The sequence below is a fragment of the Pan paniscus genome, chromosome 4, assembly GCF_029289425.2.
Source record: "Pan paniscus chromosome 4, NHGRI_mPanPan1-v2.0_pri, whole genome shotgun sequence".
NCBI classification, from domain to species: domain Eukaryota; kingdom Metazoa; phylum Chordata; class Mammalia; order Primates; family Hominidae; genus Pan; species Pan paniscus.
The window spans coordinates 134674610-134688895 of NC_073253.2; the positions used below are offsets into that span (position 1 = coordinate 134674610).

The 14286-nt window shown below is 45.2% G+C and overlaps 1 protein-coding gene across 7 annotated transcripts in view; it reads right to left on the reverse strand.

Annotated features, from left to right (window-relative positions):
- Window positions 1-2433: 2433 nt before the first annotated feature.
- DNAJC18 (DnaJ heat shock protein family (Hsp40) member C18) overlaps window positions 2434-14286 on the reverse strand; it is a 34333-nt gene continuing 22480 nt past the window's right edge. For all 7 annotated transcript variants that reach the window (XM_034960603.3, XM_055113007.2, XM_055113009.2 and 4 more), the window contains 2 exons: window positions 12299-12471; window positions 2434-6528 (listed from right to left, as the gene is read on the reverse strand). In XM_034960603.3, coding sequence (XP_034816494.2) covers window positions 6404-6528; window positions 12299-12471 — 298 coding nt within the window. In that variant the 3' untranslated portion in view covers window positions 2434-6403. The remainder of the gene's footprint in view (window positions 6529-12298; window positions 12472-14286) is intronic.

Sequence of the window (14286 nt, forward strand, 5' to 3'; positions counted from 1 at the left end):
AAGTCCCTGGGGCAAAAGGGGCTGGTAGAGTGTAGTAATTAAAGGGTAGCATGGCATAAAAGAAAAAGATTATAGGGCAAGAGGGGGCTTGGGTAGTGGGTAGAGACCAGGAACTTGGCAGAGCCTTGCTAAGCAAGGTAGGCCATGCTAAGGATTTTGGTGATTTTTATTTTAGAGACAAAAGAAAGCTACTGAAATATTTTAAGCAAGAGGATGACGTGATCCAATTTATGCTTGGAAAAGATCTCTTTGGTTGCAGTGAGGTATACAGATTGGAGTGGGGCTGTGTAAGTGCACAGAGACCACTTTAACCGAGAAGGCTACTGCAGTGAAAGTGGATGGTAGTTTGAGAGTCAGATAGTGTCAGAGATGAGAGTAGGTTTAGGATATTCTGGAGGTAAAATTGATGGAACTTAACAGAGAGAGGGAATATGGGGACAAGGAAAAGGTGTTTTGGCTGTCTATTGCTAAAAACCACCATAAAATGTAATGGCTTCAAACAGCAACTTCTTTTTTTTTTTTTTTTTTTTTTTTTTTTAAAGACAGAGTCTTACACTGTCGCCCAGGCTGGAGTGCAGTGGCACGATCCCAGCTCACTGCAACCTCCGCCTCCTGGCCTCAAGCAATCCTCCCACCTTAACCTTCCTAGTAGCTGGAACTGTAGGTATGCAGCTAATTTTTGTATTTTTCAGTAGAGACAGGGTTTCATCACGTTGCCCAGGCTGGTCTTGAACTCCTGGGCTCAAGCCATCTGCCTGGCTCAGCATCCTAAAGTGTTGGGATTACAGGCATGAGCCACTGCACCTGCAAAAAAATGGCTGCAATCATTTTATTATTTGCTCACAATTCTGCAGTCTGAGCAGGACTTGGTGGGGCAGCACATTTCTGCTCTGCCCATCATCTGGGGTAACAAAAATGGCTCAACTTGAATTATGTGTTTGGGTCCTCAGTTCTTGCTGTCAGCTTGGTTGCTGGGTTCTCTTCTGCATGGCTTCTCCTTTGGTTAGTGTAGTGGTCTCAGGTAGTTGAATTTACATGGTAGCTGGCTTCCCTCCAAGTACAAAAATGGAAGCTGCCAGTTTTGCCACATTCTGTTGGTTAAAGGTCAAAGGCCAGCCCCGATTAGAAAAGGGACTACACAAAGGCATAAATATTAGGGGATGCCAAATTAAGTCTACCACACAAAGTTTCCTGGGTTTTTGACTTTTTAATTTTTTTTTTTTTTTGAGACGGAGTCTTACTCTGTCGCCCGGACTAGAGTGCAATGGCGCAATGTCGGCTCACTGCAACCTCCGACTCCCAGGTTCAAGCAATTCTTCTGCCTCAGCCTCCTGATAGCTGGGATTACACACACCCGCCATCATGCCTGGCTAATTCTTGTATTTTTAGTAGAGATGGGGGTTTCTCCATGTTGATCAGGCTGGTCTCAAACTCCCGACCTCAGGTGATCCACCCACCTCAGCCTCCCAAAGTGCTGGGATTACAGGTGTGAGCCACTGTGCCTGGCCAACTTTTTAATTTTATTGTTAGAGACGGGGTCTTGCTATATCACTCAGGCTGGTCTCAAGGTCCTGGACTCAAGTGATCCTCCCACCTCAGCCTCTGGAGGTAGCTGGGATACAGGTGTGCAAAACCGTGCCTGGCTTGGGTTGCTGACTTTGGCACTTGGATGGGTGGAAGTGCTAGTGATGGTAATGGGAGCACTGGAAGTCTTGCTTCCGTTCTCCTTCACTAAATAAAAATCTACTCATCTCTGTAGGAAGGGTGATTATATTTCACATATTTCTTCCTCAGAGTTGCTTTCACTGACCCCTCAGACTGGGTTAAATCCCTTTGTTATACAGTCTGTGGTCCCCTTGGTCTCCCTTTAGCTATTCATTGCACTGGGGAGCGCTGTGGAAAGCCTGGCCTCCCCATTAGATGTGAGCTCCAGGAGTCTTGGTGCTGGGCCTCACCTGTTCCCTGACCCCCATTCCAAAAACCCAGCCCACCTGGCTCAGAGTAAGTTCTCAATCATTGCTGAATTGAATCTCATCTCACTTTCTTTTTCAAATGAAAGCTATCATGACCAGTTAGGATCATGTAAATATCATTTACTATATTTTTAAACCAAAACTTTCCTAAATATGGGCCACTAGGACCAAAGCCAGCAAGGAACTGGGATAACACCTGAATTTCTGATGCTAAGTGTAGTTTTGATCTGTATATTGGCTGTGAGGTACTGCAACTGCTGTTATCTGATAGAAAATGTGGAACTGATGCCAACAATGCTATCTACTATTCTAAATGCAAATAATCCCACTGACGGGTGAGGGAAGACTGGAGCAGGCGTCAAAAGCTTCTTTAGTCGGAAGTGGCTCCAAGGGAGTCAGGCGATGTGCAGTGGCCAAGGATGCCATGGGCAAAGGTAAAAGAACCAAGGAAAAGTAGCCATTCTTTTAATATAAAATTGTTTAATGTTTTTCTTTGTTGCAGTACACTCAATCCAGATGTAGTGGATGAGGTGGCCAGATTTTTTCAAGATTCTTAGTCCACCAGGAGCTGATTCCATTTGTGTCATCCCTACTCTGGTCACAGAACATTCACATCTTTAATTCCAAATACTGAGCGTGATGTAAATGATGTAATCAGTATCTAACACGAGTATATACTTTCTTGGTGGCCACTGCATGACATATCAACAGTGCAGCCTCAAAAAAAAGATGTTTTGTAACTTGGCCCTTTCCAAAAATAAATATATTAGGACACTAAGCTTACACCTTAAATGAGGGCAGAATAAATATGAATGAAGTGCAAGCTCCTGTGAGGAGCAGTGCATGCAGATGATGTACTTGCTTGTATGGTGTGGCCAGCTGTAACAGAAAGCCACTGGAACCGCACAGTGCCTCCTCACAAAGCCCATCCTGGGTATCATGAGGAAAAAGAATGACACATAGCTTGGCCAGGCTGCTGGAACCCATGTTCCAGTGGCATCTGGAGTTCACTGTATTTTCTTTTTTCTTTCTTTTTTTTTTTTGAGACAGAGTCTTGCTCTGTCACCCAGGCTGGAGTGCAATGATGTGATCTCAGCTTACTGCAACCTCTGCCTCCCAGGCTCAAGCGATTCTTCTGCATCAGCCTCCTGAGGAGCTGGGATTACAGACACGTGCTACCATGCCCGCCTAATTTTTGTATTTTTAGTACAGACAGGGTTTCACCATGTTGGCCAGGCTGGTCTTGAACTCCTGACCTCAAATGATCTGCCTGCCTCAGCCTTTCAAAGTGCTGGGATTACAGGCATGAGCTACTGTGCCTGGCCAGTTCACTGTATTTTCTAACAATTTCCAACAGAAAGCACAGCAGTGACGTTTCCTTACTGGTCACTGCTCCCGTGCTGTGAGGCCTGGAGCTGATCAAGGAAGCTTACACATTTCCCGGCCTGAGCAGATGAACTCTAGGGTTGCTAATCTGGGGACGTGGATTCCTTCAAGCTCTTTGTGATGAGAAGGATTTTCATCCTCCTTTTCTCACTGCCGATCATGCAGTAGAGAGAGCATCTTCATTTGAATGAGAGCTTCAGTTTCTGCTTGAGCCTCAAGCCCTATTTCTGAGCCCTGCTCCTATCACACACGTCTCCAATCTGCAGTAATGCTCAAAGAAACAGTCTAGAGCTGGGTGCCAAGCTCCGACAGCAAGAATAAGCCCTACCTAGTTATGTATGATCAGGAGATCTTCCAAAGGATGTAGGCGAGAGGAAAAAGCTTATTTTACCACCATGCAGACAACCCATCTAAAATATAACCCAGGAAATTATAGCTTAACAATATTCTGGATAGTATCAAATAGATAAATCCTTCAACCAAAAGCAAATACGGTTCCCTTGAGGAAAAACAGATGTGAATGTTGTGGTCTATTGGCAATAAATAAAACAGTACCATCGGTGCTATAAAAACAGACAATCAGCATGACATTTAATGGAGTTAGTTATTATTGCCTCTATTTAGTATCATCACAGATTACTCATTGCTGCCATGAAGTCCATAAAATGTGTGACTACCTGATTCCTGGGCATCTAGGACAGGGTCTTTTAACCTGTCAAGTCAGTTTCATTATGGCCAATTTTCTAGCAGTGGTTGGGGATGGGGAGAGGAGAGCTTTGATTTTTTTGTGTGTAGAAGAACTTTCCATAAGCCTGTTTGGCTCATGGACATATTTTACAATGTAACCTCCCTCAGTCACTCAGGGGGGATCAAGAAGGGCCCCCTAAAACCAGGAGGACAGATCTAGTTGGGCAGCAAAATCTGGCTATTTCTAGAAATGCTCCCTCTCCCTGCAACTGAGCAGTTGTCCCCTACAAGCCACTAAAGCCCCCAATCTTTACCTGTGAACCCATCTCCTGACTCTGTGGAATGCCTGCAGAGGCATGGTAGGGAACAACCGTTCAGATGTTGATAAGCCATGCTAGGCACGTCTGTGTAAATCATGGCCATGCATTGGGATGAAGAAACTTTACTTTGGAATCTGTTTAATGTAGACTCTTTTTTTTTTTTTTCTTTTTGAGATGGAGTCTCACTCTGTTGCCCAGGATGGAGTGCAGTGGCGTGATCTCAGCTCACTGTAACCTCCACCTCGCAAGTTGCAGCGATTCTCATGCCTCAGCCTCCCGAGTAGCTGGGACTACAGGCATGTGCCACCACACCTGGCTAATTTTTGTATTATTAGTAGAGATGGGGTTTCAATGTGTTGGCCAGGCTGGTCTTGAACTCCTGACCTCAGGTGATCCACCTGCCACAGCCTCCCAAAGTGCTGGGATTACAGGCTTGAGCCAGTGCACCCGGCCAACTCTCTACCAGAAACTTTTCTTCCAATATGAAGCATGGAGTGTAGGCTACAGTCACTTAATGATCCTTCCAAGTTCAGAGTCATGATAATTCAGGCAGCTCAGCTCCACAGGAAGGCCCAGAACCACACAGCCCAGGCAGTGACTGAATTCTTCCTAGTCACCAGTGGGAGGGCTGCCTGCCTGTGAGGGACCTCTTATTTTGTGTACAGAATTTATGTTAGACAGGGTCCTGCTTCCTAAAGAGCAGCAGGGATGTTGTCCTGAACAGATGCAAGATTGCCACAGAAAAGATGAGGGGTCATGGGGTTGGGGAGGACGGAGGCATCCTCAGGAAAGGTTCTGCTTTGCCAGTCTGGCTAGAATCACCTGAGACATGAGGATGCTCTCCCACTTTCTACTTGACACTCAGCCTACCGTCTTGCTCTGCCACTACAAGACCTGGGTCATCCTCTCTGGGCCAATGTTCTCATTCATAGAACCAGGGATAATACATCTACTTCAGAGTTGTGAGGAGGTTTAAGTAAGAAAATATGTGTGAGAGCCCCTGCTTTTATAGTAGGCACTCAATAAATGTTGAATGAATGAAAAATCATCTCAAATCACAAACTATAGGATACTGGGTTAAACAAAGTGGCTGCTGGGGCCAAAGCTAGACCCCCATATCCAAGGAGAGAGGATCTGTCTCCTCTATCTCTAGGCTTGAGCAAACAGCCTGGAGAGCTGGCAATGCCTCCTCCTGGGTCTGACCATCTGCCTCTGTGGGATGTAGGAACTCAGCCCAAGTGCGATGACACCAATGATGATACTGAGGGGAAACGACCGAAGGGACATTCTCTGGGTTCTATGATGGAGTAGGGAGGCTTCATGGAGGAGATGAGGCTCGGTCTTGCATTATAACTTCACCCTGGCCCCCGCCTCCAGATGCTGCTCAGTAGTTTTAATTTCTGGACTCTCTAAAAGAGAGAGGGTTAAGGAAATAAAGGAATCTCAAATTAGGCAGTTTGCTAATGCTACTAACTGAGCAGAGATTGGAATAATAGAAAACTACTGACTACAATAGTTTAAATTTCTCCATATTCCCCTAGAAAATGGAAAGCTGGGCAGGAACATGTTCCAAAGGCTAAATCTTGGCGGAGATGATGACTCTAATGAAGGGAGAGGTATAATTCTTGGTAGACAGTGTAAATAACTAATATTAAGCTTTGGCTAAGCCTAGGAATGCCTGGTTCTTAAGACTTCACTGAAGAAGGGAAGAAGGAAGAAAGCATGGATCTGCTCTGGGATGCCCTGAACTCCATTCACATAGGCAGGGTAGGCATGGAGCAGGGAGACTGAATCCAATGCCTTGCCATTAATTTAACTTAGATGAACTACTCCTGGCCCCTGGAGCCACTCCCCAGGAAGGATCCTGTGAAGACACATCTGGCTCTCGTGCCCATGCTCCTGCCACTCTGCCCAACCAACGAAGTTAGCAAATAGTAAAGTGTTCATCATTACCTAGTTTTGTATTATAAAATGGAATCAGGAACATAAATAGGAACAAGTAGCAAAACCCCAGCCCTGCGTAGGACCATTATCCTCTCAGCCACCTCTGCGTAGGCCAATGAGTTTGGAAAGTTTCTCACAGTTTTCAAGTTTCAGCGACTCTGCTTTCTGTTTCAATCGTTCATCTCTGTATAATCCTGCCAAATTTGTCAGCTCTGACTCTGAAAGATAAAAGAGGTAACCAATTCATCAAGGGCTGAACTCCTTTGTTTCATTTCAATGTTTCTGGAGTCAAAGCTCCTTTTACTTCATTTCAAGCTTTTTCTTACAATTAAATATAAGAAACATTTAATCATTTATTCACAAAACACGTCTTAGGTACTAGACCAGGTGTGGAGGATTAAAGGGCACCTGTGACCCTGCAGTCCAACAGTATCTGTGCTCTCTTATAAAAGCACTGGACTTAGTTCTTACCAAGAAAACATTTGGCACCAGACTTAGGAAACCTGCGCATGTGCAGTGAGACCACCCTATAGCCTCCTACAAACGGGATTCCAACAGCAGCTGGGAGAGAATGGAGTCCAGTGGCCTATTCCTGTCATCTGAAACAGACAGCTGCTTTATTCTTCTCCTGCATTGCTGCATCATAACTCACATGTGCGAAGGCACACAGAGCCTACTGCTGCCGGGTGTGCGTCCACAGAAGGCCAGGGCACTACTGGCGCTGTTCATTCCCTCACCACACGTAGGGTCCCCAACTCAAAGGCCAAAGGCAGCTGGGCCTTTCTAAAAGTTGAATCATCTGGATCCGGTGACCTTTGTCTCCTTGACTAAATTAATTTCATTTTCTCTTTATGGTGGAGAAGGTCATTCTATTTTTAACCAGAATATAATCTCTGCTGTGTTTCCCGACTCAACGGTGGTTTGGTTGCCTCTATTTTTTATTCTTTTGTGAGGTTTCAGACATATTCAGGGAGGAATGCCTGAAGAGCACCTTTAGAGACGTATTGCGTATTAACAGGATGGCATGCTTGGATGTAGTGTGTGTTTCCTGAAAGCCTCCAACAGCAGGCAGCTACTCAATGTTTAAAGGACCAGACTTGTAAAAATGCTATTTTAATTGTTTTGAAATATGCCTATCTATTCTTAATCATCTTGCTGACAGATTTTGTTTTTCTTGGTGGAACGAAAGACACCTGTCTGATTAATCAGCAAACTGCCTGGAAACGGAATTATTATTTAGCCAGGGGGAACAATGGGCATTGCTTTCTGAATACGTTTCTATCAACACAAAACACTGTCTGGCATTTCTGCGCACAATGATGCTATTTACCCCCAAGTAAGGCCCAAAGTGCAGATTAAGTGCAGGACTCCAGAGTGAGGGGTGGATATGCATAAAAACCCTCCCTCTACAATGGAGGCTGCACAGCCTGGGCTCTAGCCCAGCAGTTGCTTGGCAAGCAGTGGGTCTCCCAGGCTCCAGAACAATGTGCTCTCCCTGCTTGGTGAGGGTGCCTGCAGTGCCTGCTAGCCAGGGCTTGCCTTGGCACAGTCACCCTTGCAGGTGATGGGGCGTCATGGAGGATCATGGGCCATATCCAAATGAAAGCTCTCTGCTCCTGCATCCTGCCCAGGGCTCGGCACTAACTCCAATCTCAGGCTACTTTGGCATGTGGGTAACCTTGCCCAGGAGGCCTCTGTGAAGTCAGTCTATGCCTTTAGTCCTCTGGAGTCACAGTTACACCAGTATTGAAACAGATTCTGTGGTTTTGCTTTTCTTTGAAATGATTTCCTCAGGTTTTCCATTTGCTCAGCTTTTCTAAATGCCTCATTCCCTGAAATCTTGTTCCAGGAAACATTAAGGGCTAGTGACTCTTTATATTTTCTACATTGAAGGCCACTTTAACAAGCTGATGAAAGATAACTGCTTTTCTCAAAATATCACATTGCTTTTCATAAAGTTCACTGAAACCAGCCCAGAGACCCCTGCTCCAGAGCAATGACCTTGTACAAGGTCAGTGTTTCAAGGAATCATGTCCCACATCCCCACTACCAAGCTTAGAGCAACTTCTCTCCAAACTGCCAGTGAATCCTTTCATCCTTCAATGAACAAAGGGTCAACTTGAAGAATATGCTACTTTTGACAAATTCTGTTAATATTCAATAAATTCTAAGTAATTTAAAAAAATTTTGGGGAGTGGCAGGTTCCAGAGAATACCTTTTCTTCTTAGCAGAAAGTTCCCCTTCCTCTGAATACCACTGTAACAGATGGACAGAGCATTGAGCCTTAAAGATAAACTGACTCAGGCAAATTGCCAAGAGAAGCAAGACCCAGAACCTCTCCTAAGGTTCTCTGCAAAAGAGCCCAGATTGGTCTCAACAGCTGAAAGACCGCAACAGATCCCAACTGCCCTCATGATGAAGCCCCATGAGATGGTGCTACATCCAGTCTACAGTGCAAAGCCAGGTAAAGCCAGGACTCCACCAGAAATTAGGCACTTTCTATGTGCCAGACACTGTGCTAAGAGTTACACCCATACCATCTTCCATAACCCACACAACCTCTCTAGGAGGAAGTGGATTCTATCCCCATTTCAAAGCCTAAGCTTCTACCCACTAGGTTATCCTGCTCAAGGGTGTGGAAAGAAGTGCTCCTCTACCAGTCTGGGCCAGGAGCTCAGCTCAGCTCAGCTAGGCCAAGAGGCAGTTCCTGCCTGCTACCTTCGTCCAGCCCAGCCTAGTGGTGTGGCCACTTGCCCTGGCATCAGGTTTACTATCTAGATGCAGCTGCGAAGAAGTAAACAGGACAATTAGTGTTTATAGTAAGGGATTACTCATAAAAGTTTGCCCAGATTGGCCGGGTGTGGTGGCTCACGCCTGTAATCCCAGCACTTTGGAGGCCGAGGTGGGCGGATTACCTGAGGTCAGGAGTTCGAGACCAGCCTGACCAACATCCTTGAAACCCCGTCTCGACTAAAAACTACAAAAATTAGCCAGGCACAGTGGCATGCACCTATAGTCCCAACTACTCAGGAGGCTGAGGCAGGAGAATCGCTTGAACCTGGGAGGTGGAGGTTGCAGTGAGCCGAGATTGCATGACTGCACTCCAGCCTGAGCGAGAGAGCGAGACTCTGTCAAAAAAAAAAAAATTTTTTTTTCACCCAGATTAAGCATTCTAAGGAAGAGCAGAAAAAAATAAATGAACCAAACAAAGATTTAAAAAGTCAATGGCTAACCTTGCTAAAAACAGTTTGCATTTGGTATTTTGCCAAGAGTGAACTTTGTTCTCAAGTGGGTTTATTTTTACAACCTCCAAGTGCTAAATTTAACCTTGTTGGCTGCACTTGCTGCTGGATTCAGAGGGCAGATGCTGCTTGTTCTCAAATGGCACTTGGGTTGTGTGGAGGCTCTGCATAGCCGCTGTACTTAAATGCCAGAAATAGATTTTAAAGGGGTTTGTGCTGATAACTGCCATTTGGAACTTGTGGGCACACGCATCATGCTTACTCACTGGATTTTTTTTTTTTTTTAAGATGGAGTCTCGCTCTGTCACCCAGGCTGAAGTGCAGTGGCACGATCTCAGCAGACTGCAACCTCCGCCTCCCGGGTTCAAGAGATTCTCCTGCCTCAGCCTCCCAAGTAGCTGGAATTACAGGTGCGCACCACCACACCCAGCTAACTTTTGAATTTTTAGTAGAGACGGGGTTTCGCCATGTTGGCCAGGCTGGTCTTGAACTCCGGACCTCAGGTGATCCATCCTCCTTGGCCTCCCAAAGTGCTGGGATTACAGGCATGAGCCACCACACCTGGCCACTCACTGGATTTTTATTTATACCTGGAGAGTGCCGAAGCTCTGAACTAGGCCTCATGGGGATGGGGACAAAAGCTGAGAAACTACCTCTGGTGCAATCCTTACCATGAGCTCTTTGTATAATTCCAGCATCTTACTGCCACAGAGGAAGATGTGGGGCAGGGGGGTGTTTGAAGAATGTGAAATGCAGATTTTCATCCAGTTCTTGCAGAAAGCAACAAAGTCAAAGCCCTCCCAGGACCCAGACAATGGGGATTTTCAGGACATATACTGGCTTTCACCTGATTTGGATCCATGTATATACTGCCTTTTTATTGAGACAGGATCTCGCTCTGTGGCCCAGGCTGGAGTGCAGTGGAGTGATCACAGCTCACTGCAGCCTCGATCTCCCAGGCTCGACCTCCTGAGTAGCTGAAACCACAGGCATGTGCTGCCACACCTGGCTTATTTTTATACTTTTTCTAGAGATGGGGTTCCCAGGCTGGTCTCAAACTCCTGGACTCAAGTGATCCTCCTGCCTTGGCCTCCCAAAGTGCTAGGACTATAGGCATGAGCTACCATGCCTGGCCTATATACTGCCTTTTAATATGAGGCCTTTATCCTGCTCTAAAATTCTTTCCTGATTTTTGATTCTTGTAAAATCTAGTTTAGCAATGGGGTAGAGTATTTCCTGAATCCTCAGTGTTTTTCAATAAATTGGAATTTCCTCTTCCTGTTTAATTTCCTCTTATATCCCAGAGTCATTGCTCACCAACTTCCTAATGCACCTTGAGAGAACAGTAGGACTTTGCCGTACAGAAATACGGGGCAGAGACCAGGTCCCTAAGGGTGAGCTAGGACACTAACCCTGCTGTTGTTATTCACAATCCTCAGCATTTTCATTGTTTTCTACTCCTGAGAATCCTCTCTTCAAAAGACATTTGTTGAGCACCTGTTCTGAAGCAAGGACTGTGCCAGAACCCTGGGACACAAAATTAGTAAGACCAAGTTCTTATTCCCAGACAGCCCATAGTCTCGCAGGGGAGACTGACATATATCCCTGGAACTCTAACACTGTGTGATTGGTACTATGTTAGCAGGCTGAACAAAGTGCTTTAAGAACACAGAGGAAGGAGAGCTTAACTTGAGGGCGGGGTTGGGAGTGTGTGATGGTCAATGAGGGCTTAGCAGCACTGTGACCGAAGAGCTAATTTTATCAGACTCCATTAGGTATTTAATGATACTCAGTAATAAGGCTTTAGAAATGAGTCAGAATTTGCTTTTTAAACATGAGCCAAAACTTCAGTTAAAAGGGTACCTCCTGAAAAATAAAAAAGAAAATAAAAATAATCAAAACCAAGTTTTAGAAGACACAGTCACTAATGCGGTATGTGTGTGTAGAATTCAAGTAGGACCAAAGGTGAAGCTGTTGGCTGAGACGGGGCTACCCCTGCTGCAGACACTCCTAGTAACACTTGCTGGAGTTGTAAGCCAGTGGCAGATGCTATCATCCCCACTGTCTCCAGAGAGGGAAATAGGGGGGAAGGCCTGCCACACCCAAAGGGGCAGACCCAGGGGGTCGCTTTTGTTCTGTGTGGCCACAACCAGCTGGAGGTGAGGGTAAGGGACACCTCATTCCATACCAGAAACCTCTAAACCTTTGTTCTGTTTCAAAAAGTTAGGCTGGCTCGATCAGATTTCCCTCTAGGGAGTGTGGAATTGGGAAACTGTGGACCAAATCAGTGAGCACCAAGAACTTACAGAGGTGTGTGCTGCAGAAAGGGGCACTGACTGGTGAGACTGGGGAATTTGAGAGAGTGATAAGCAGGGTGGCAACCACTGTAAACCATGGCAAACAAGGTTATGCAAAAGGGAAGCTGGAAGAAAGAAAGGAAGGCAGCTGGTGGGGAGAGGAGAGGGGGCAGATTGGCAGAGAGAGGTAGAGACTCAAAGAGAGACAGACATGCAGACAGGTGACTAGTGCCGCCTAAATTCCTAAGATTTCCAAGTCCTGGCCACATGTATCCTGTCAATAAGTTTCCCCTACTTTTTTGTAGTATCCTGAATGGCCTTTGTCCTCTGACTCTGTTCACATAAACATGCGTAGCCTCAAACAAGAAGAGAGGAAGGATCAGGAGGCTGGGGGTGCCTCCTGCTGGGAACCACAGCCACCAGCTAATGCCCCCTTTACAGTATCTTACTTTGTTGTTTCTCCTTCCAACAACTAGTCTGGATATAATCAATGTAATCCTTCTCTATTGTTTTCTCCAGGTCATGCAGAGAAGCTCCTCTGTAGGCCTTGTCAAAGTTTTTATCCACAAAGTAAGGCACCTGCAGGTTCTGAGTTTCTCTAGAAATGGTGTAGCCCAAAGTTCTGAAACAAGGAGAGAGAGGCTCATGTGAGCTCATAATATTTGGCAATATTACTCTTAGCACTGCCCTTACAGATATCATCATCATCATCTGCTCATAGAGCAGAGGCAGATATCATTTTCTAATATACCCAACACTTCTTATTTCCCTAGCAAAGTTGTAAGTATAACATCATCATAATTGCATTATGTAAGCAAGTTCATACTATGAATTCAGCTTCAGCATAAATAGTTTATTCTCTTAAAGGACTCACCTCTCTTATACTGCTCTCTGTGCTAAAAGTAGAATGCTGAATGCTTAAAACAAACAATTTTTATGTTGTGTAGGATCTAGTATGGTACCTGACAGAGTAGGCTATTATAAATGCTCGTTGAATGAACTGATTATGTTATATAGCAAATTATTTACAAAAAAAAACAGATAGCTCACACCAACCTAGAAGCAATATTTTGGACATGATAAAAAGTACTTCGCACATAGCTGCTAACTGAGAACTGCAAGAAACTCAGACAAAAGATTTCAATGATGCTTTAGAGCTAACTCTCTGTGGGTCCAAGACATCCAAAGGTATCTGGTGCTCAGCAACATTAATAAGAGTACTGAGCTGACTAATTCTAACCATAAGGAAACATAGAAGGGACCTCAAACTCAAGTTAAAACAATGTGACAGAAATGGTTTTCTTCAAACTGGACAAATTCTACATTAAAGGGGCTATATTTTATTTGGCCCTTTTCCGGCCCTCTCCTTTGATCCTCTCTAATTAGAGTAAGAGCTGAAGCCATGACTGCTCTCCCCTCACTCTAAGGTTTTGGGGGAGCTTACAGAGCAGGTCCGTGCTTACCCTGCTGGCCTCACAAGAAAGAAAGCTAAAGTGCCATATGGAAAAACATGAGAAGCTGGGAAACAGAGGGAATCGGGCCAGTGTGGCCTGATGGCAAAAACCTCTCTATGAAGGCTAGGTGCAGTGGCTCATGACGGTAATCCCAGCACTTTGGGAGGCCAAGAAAGGTGGAGGTCAGGCGTTCGAGACCAGCCCAGCCAACATGGTAAAACCCAGTCTCTACTAAAAAATACAAAAATTAGCCAGGTGTGGTGGCACATGCTTATAATCCCAGCTACTCAGGAGGCTGAGGCATGAGAATCGCTTGAACCTGGGAGAAGGAGATTACAGTGAGCCAAGATTGCACCACTGCACTTCAGACTGGGAGCCTGGGTGACAGAGCAAGACTGCTTCGAAAACAAAAACAACAAAAAAACACCTCTCCTTCAGCCTCAGCTTCGCTCTCTGTAAAAGGAAAATACTAGCCGGGCGCGATGGCTCATGCCTGTAATCCCAGCACTTTGAGAGGCCAAGGTGGGCGGATCACCTGAGGTTAGGAGTTTGAGACCAGCCTGGCCAACATAGTGAAACCCTGTCTCTACTAAAATATAAAAATTAGCCAGGTGGGGTGGTGCATGCCGCCTGTAATTCCAGCTACTCAGGAGGCTGAGGCACACGAATTGCTTGAACCAGGGATGTGGAGGTTGAAGTGAGCCCAGATTGCACCACTGCACTCCAGCCCAGGCGACAGAGTGAGACTCTGTCTCAAAAAACAAAAACAAACAAAAAAGGAAATACTGACCTGGATTGACCTGGAATGATGGTCTTGTCTACAGTGATCACTGACAAAGACTCTTCCTGTTATATATTGTCTAATAAATTCTACTTTTAAAAGGTTTTTTTCCCACTAAATTATAATAATGAATAATAATTTATTATTCATTATTAACAAAAAAGATAATCTAGTGATTCTCAAACTTCAGTGTGGACCAGAA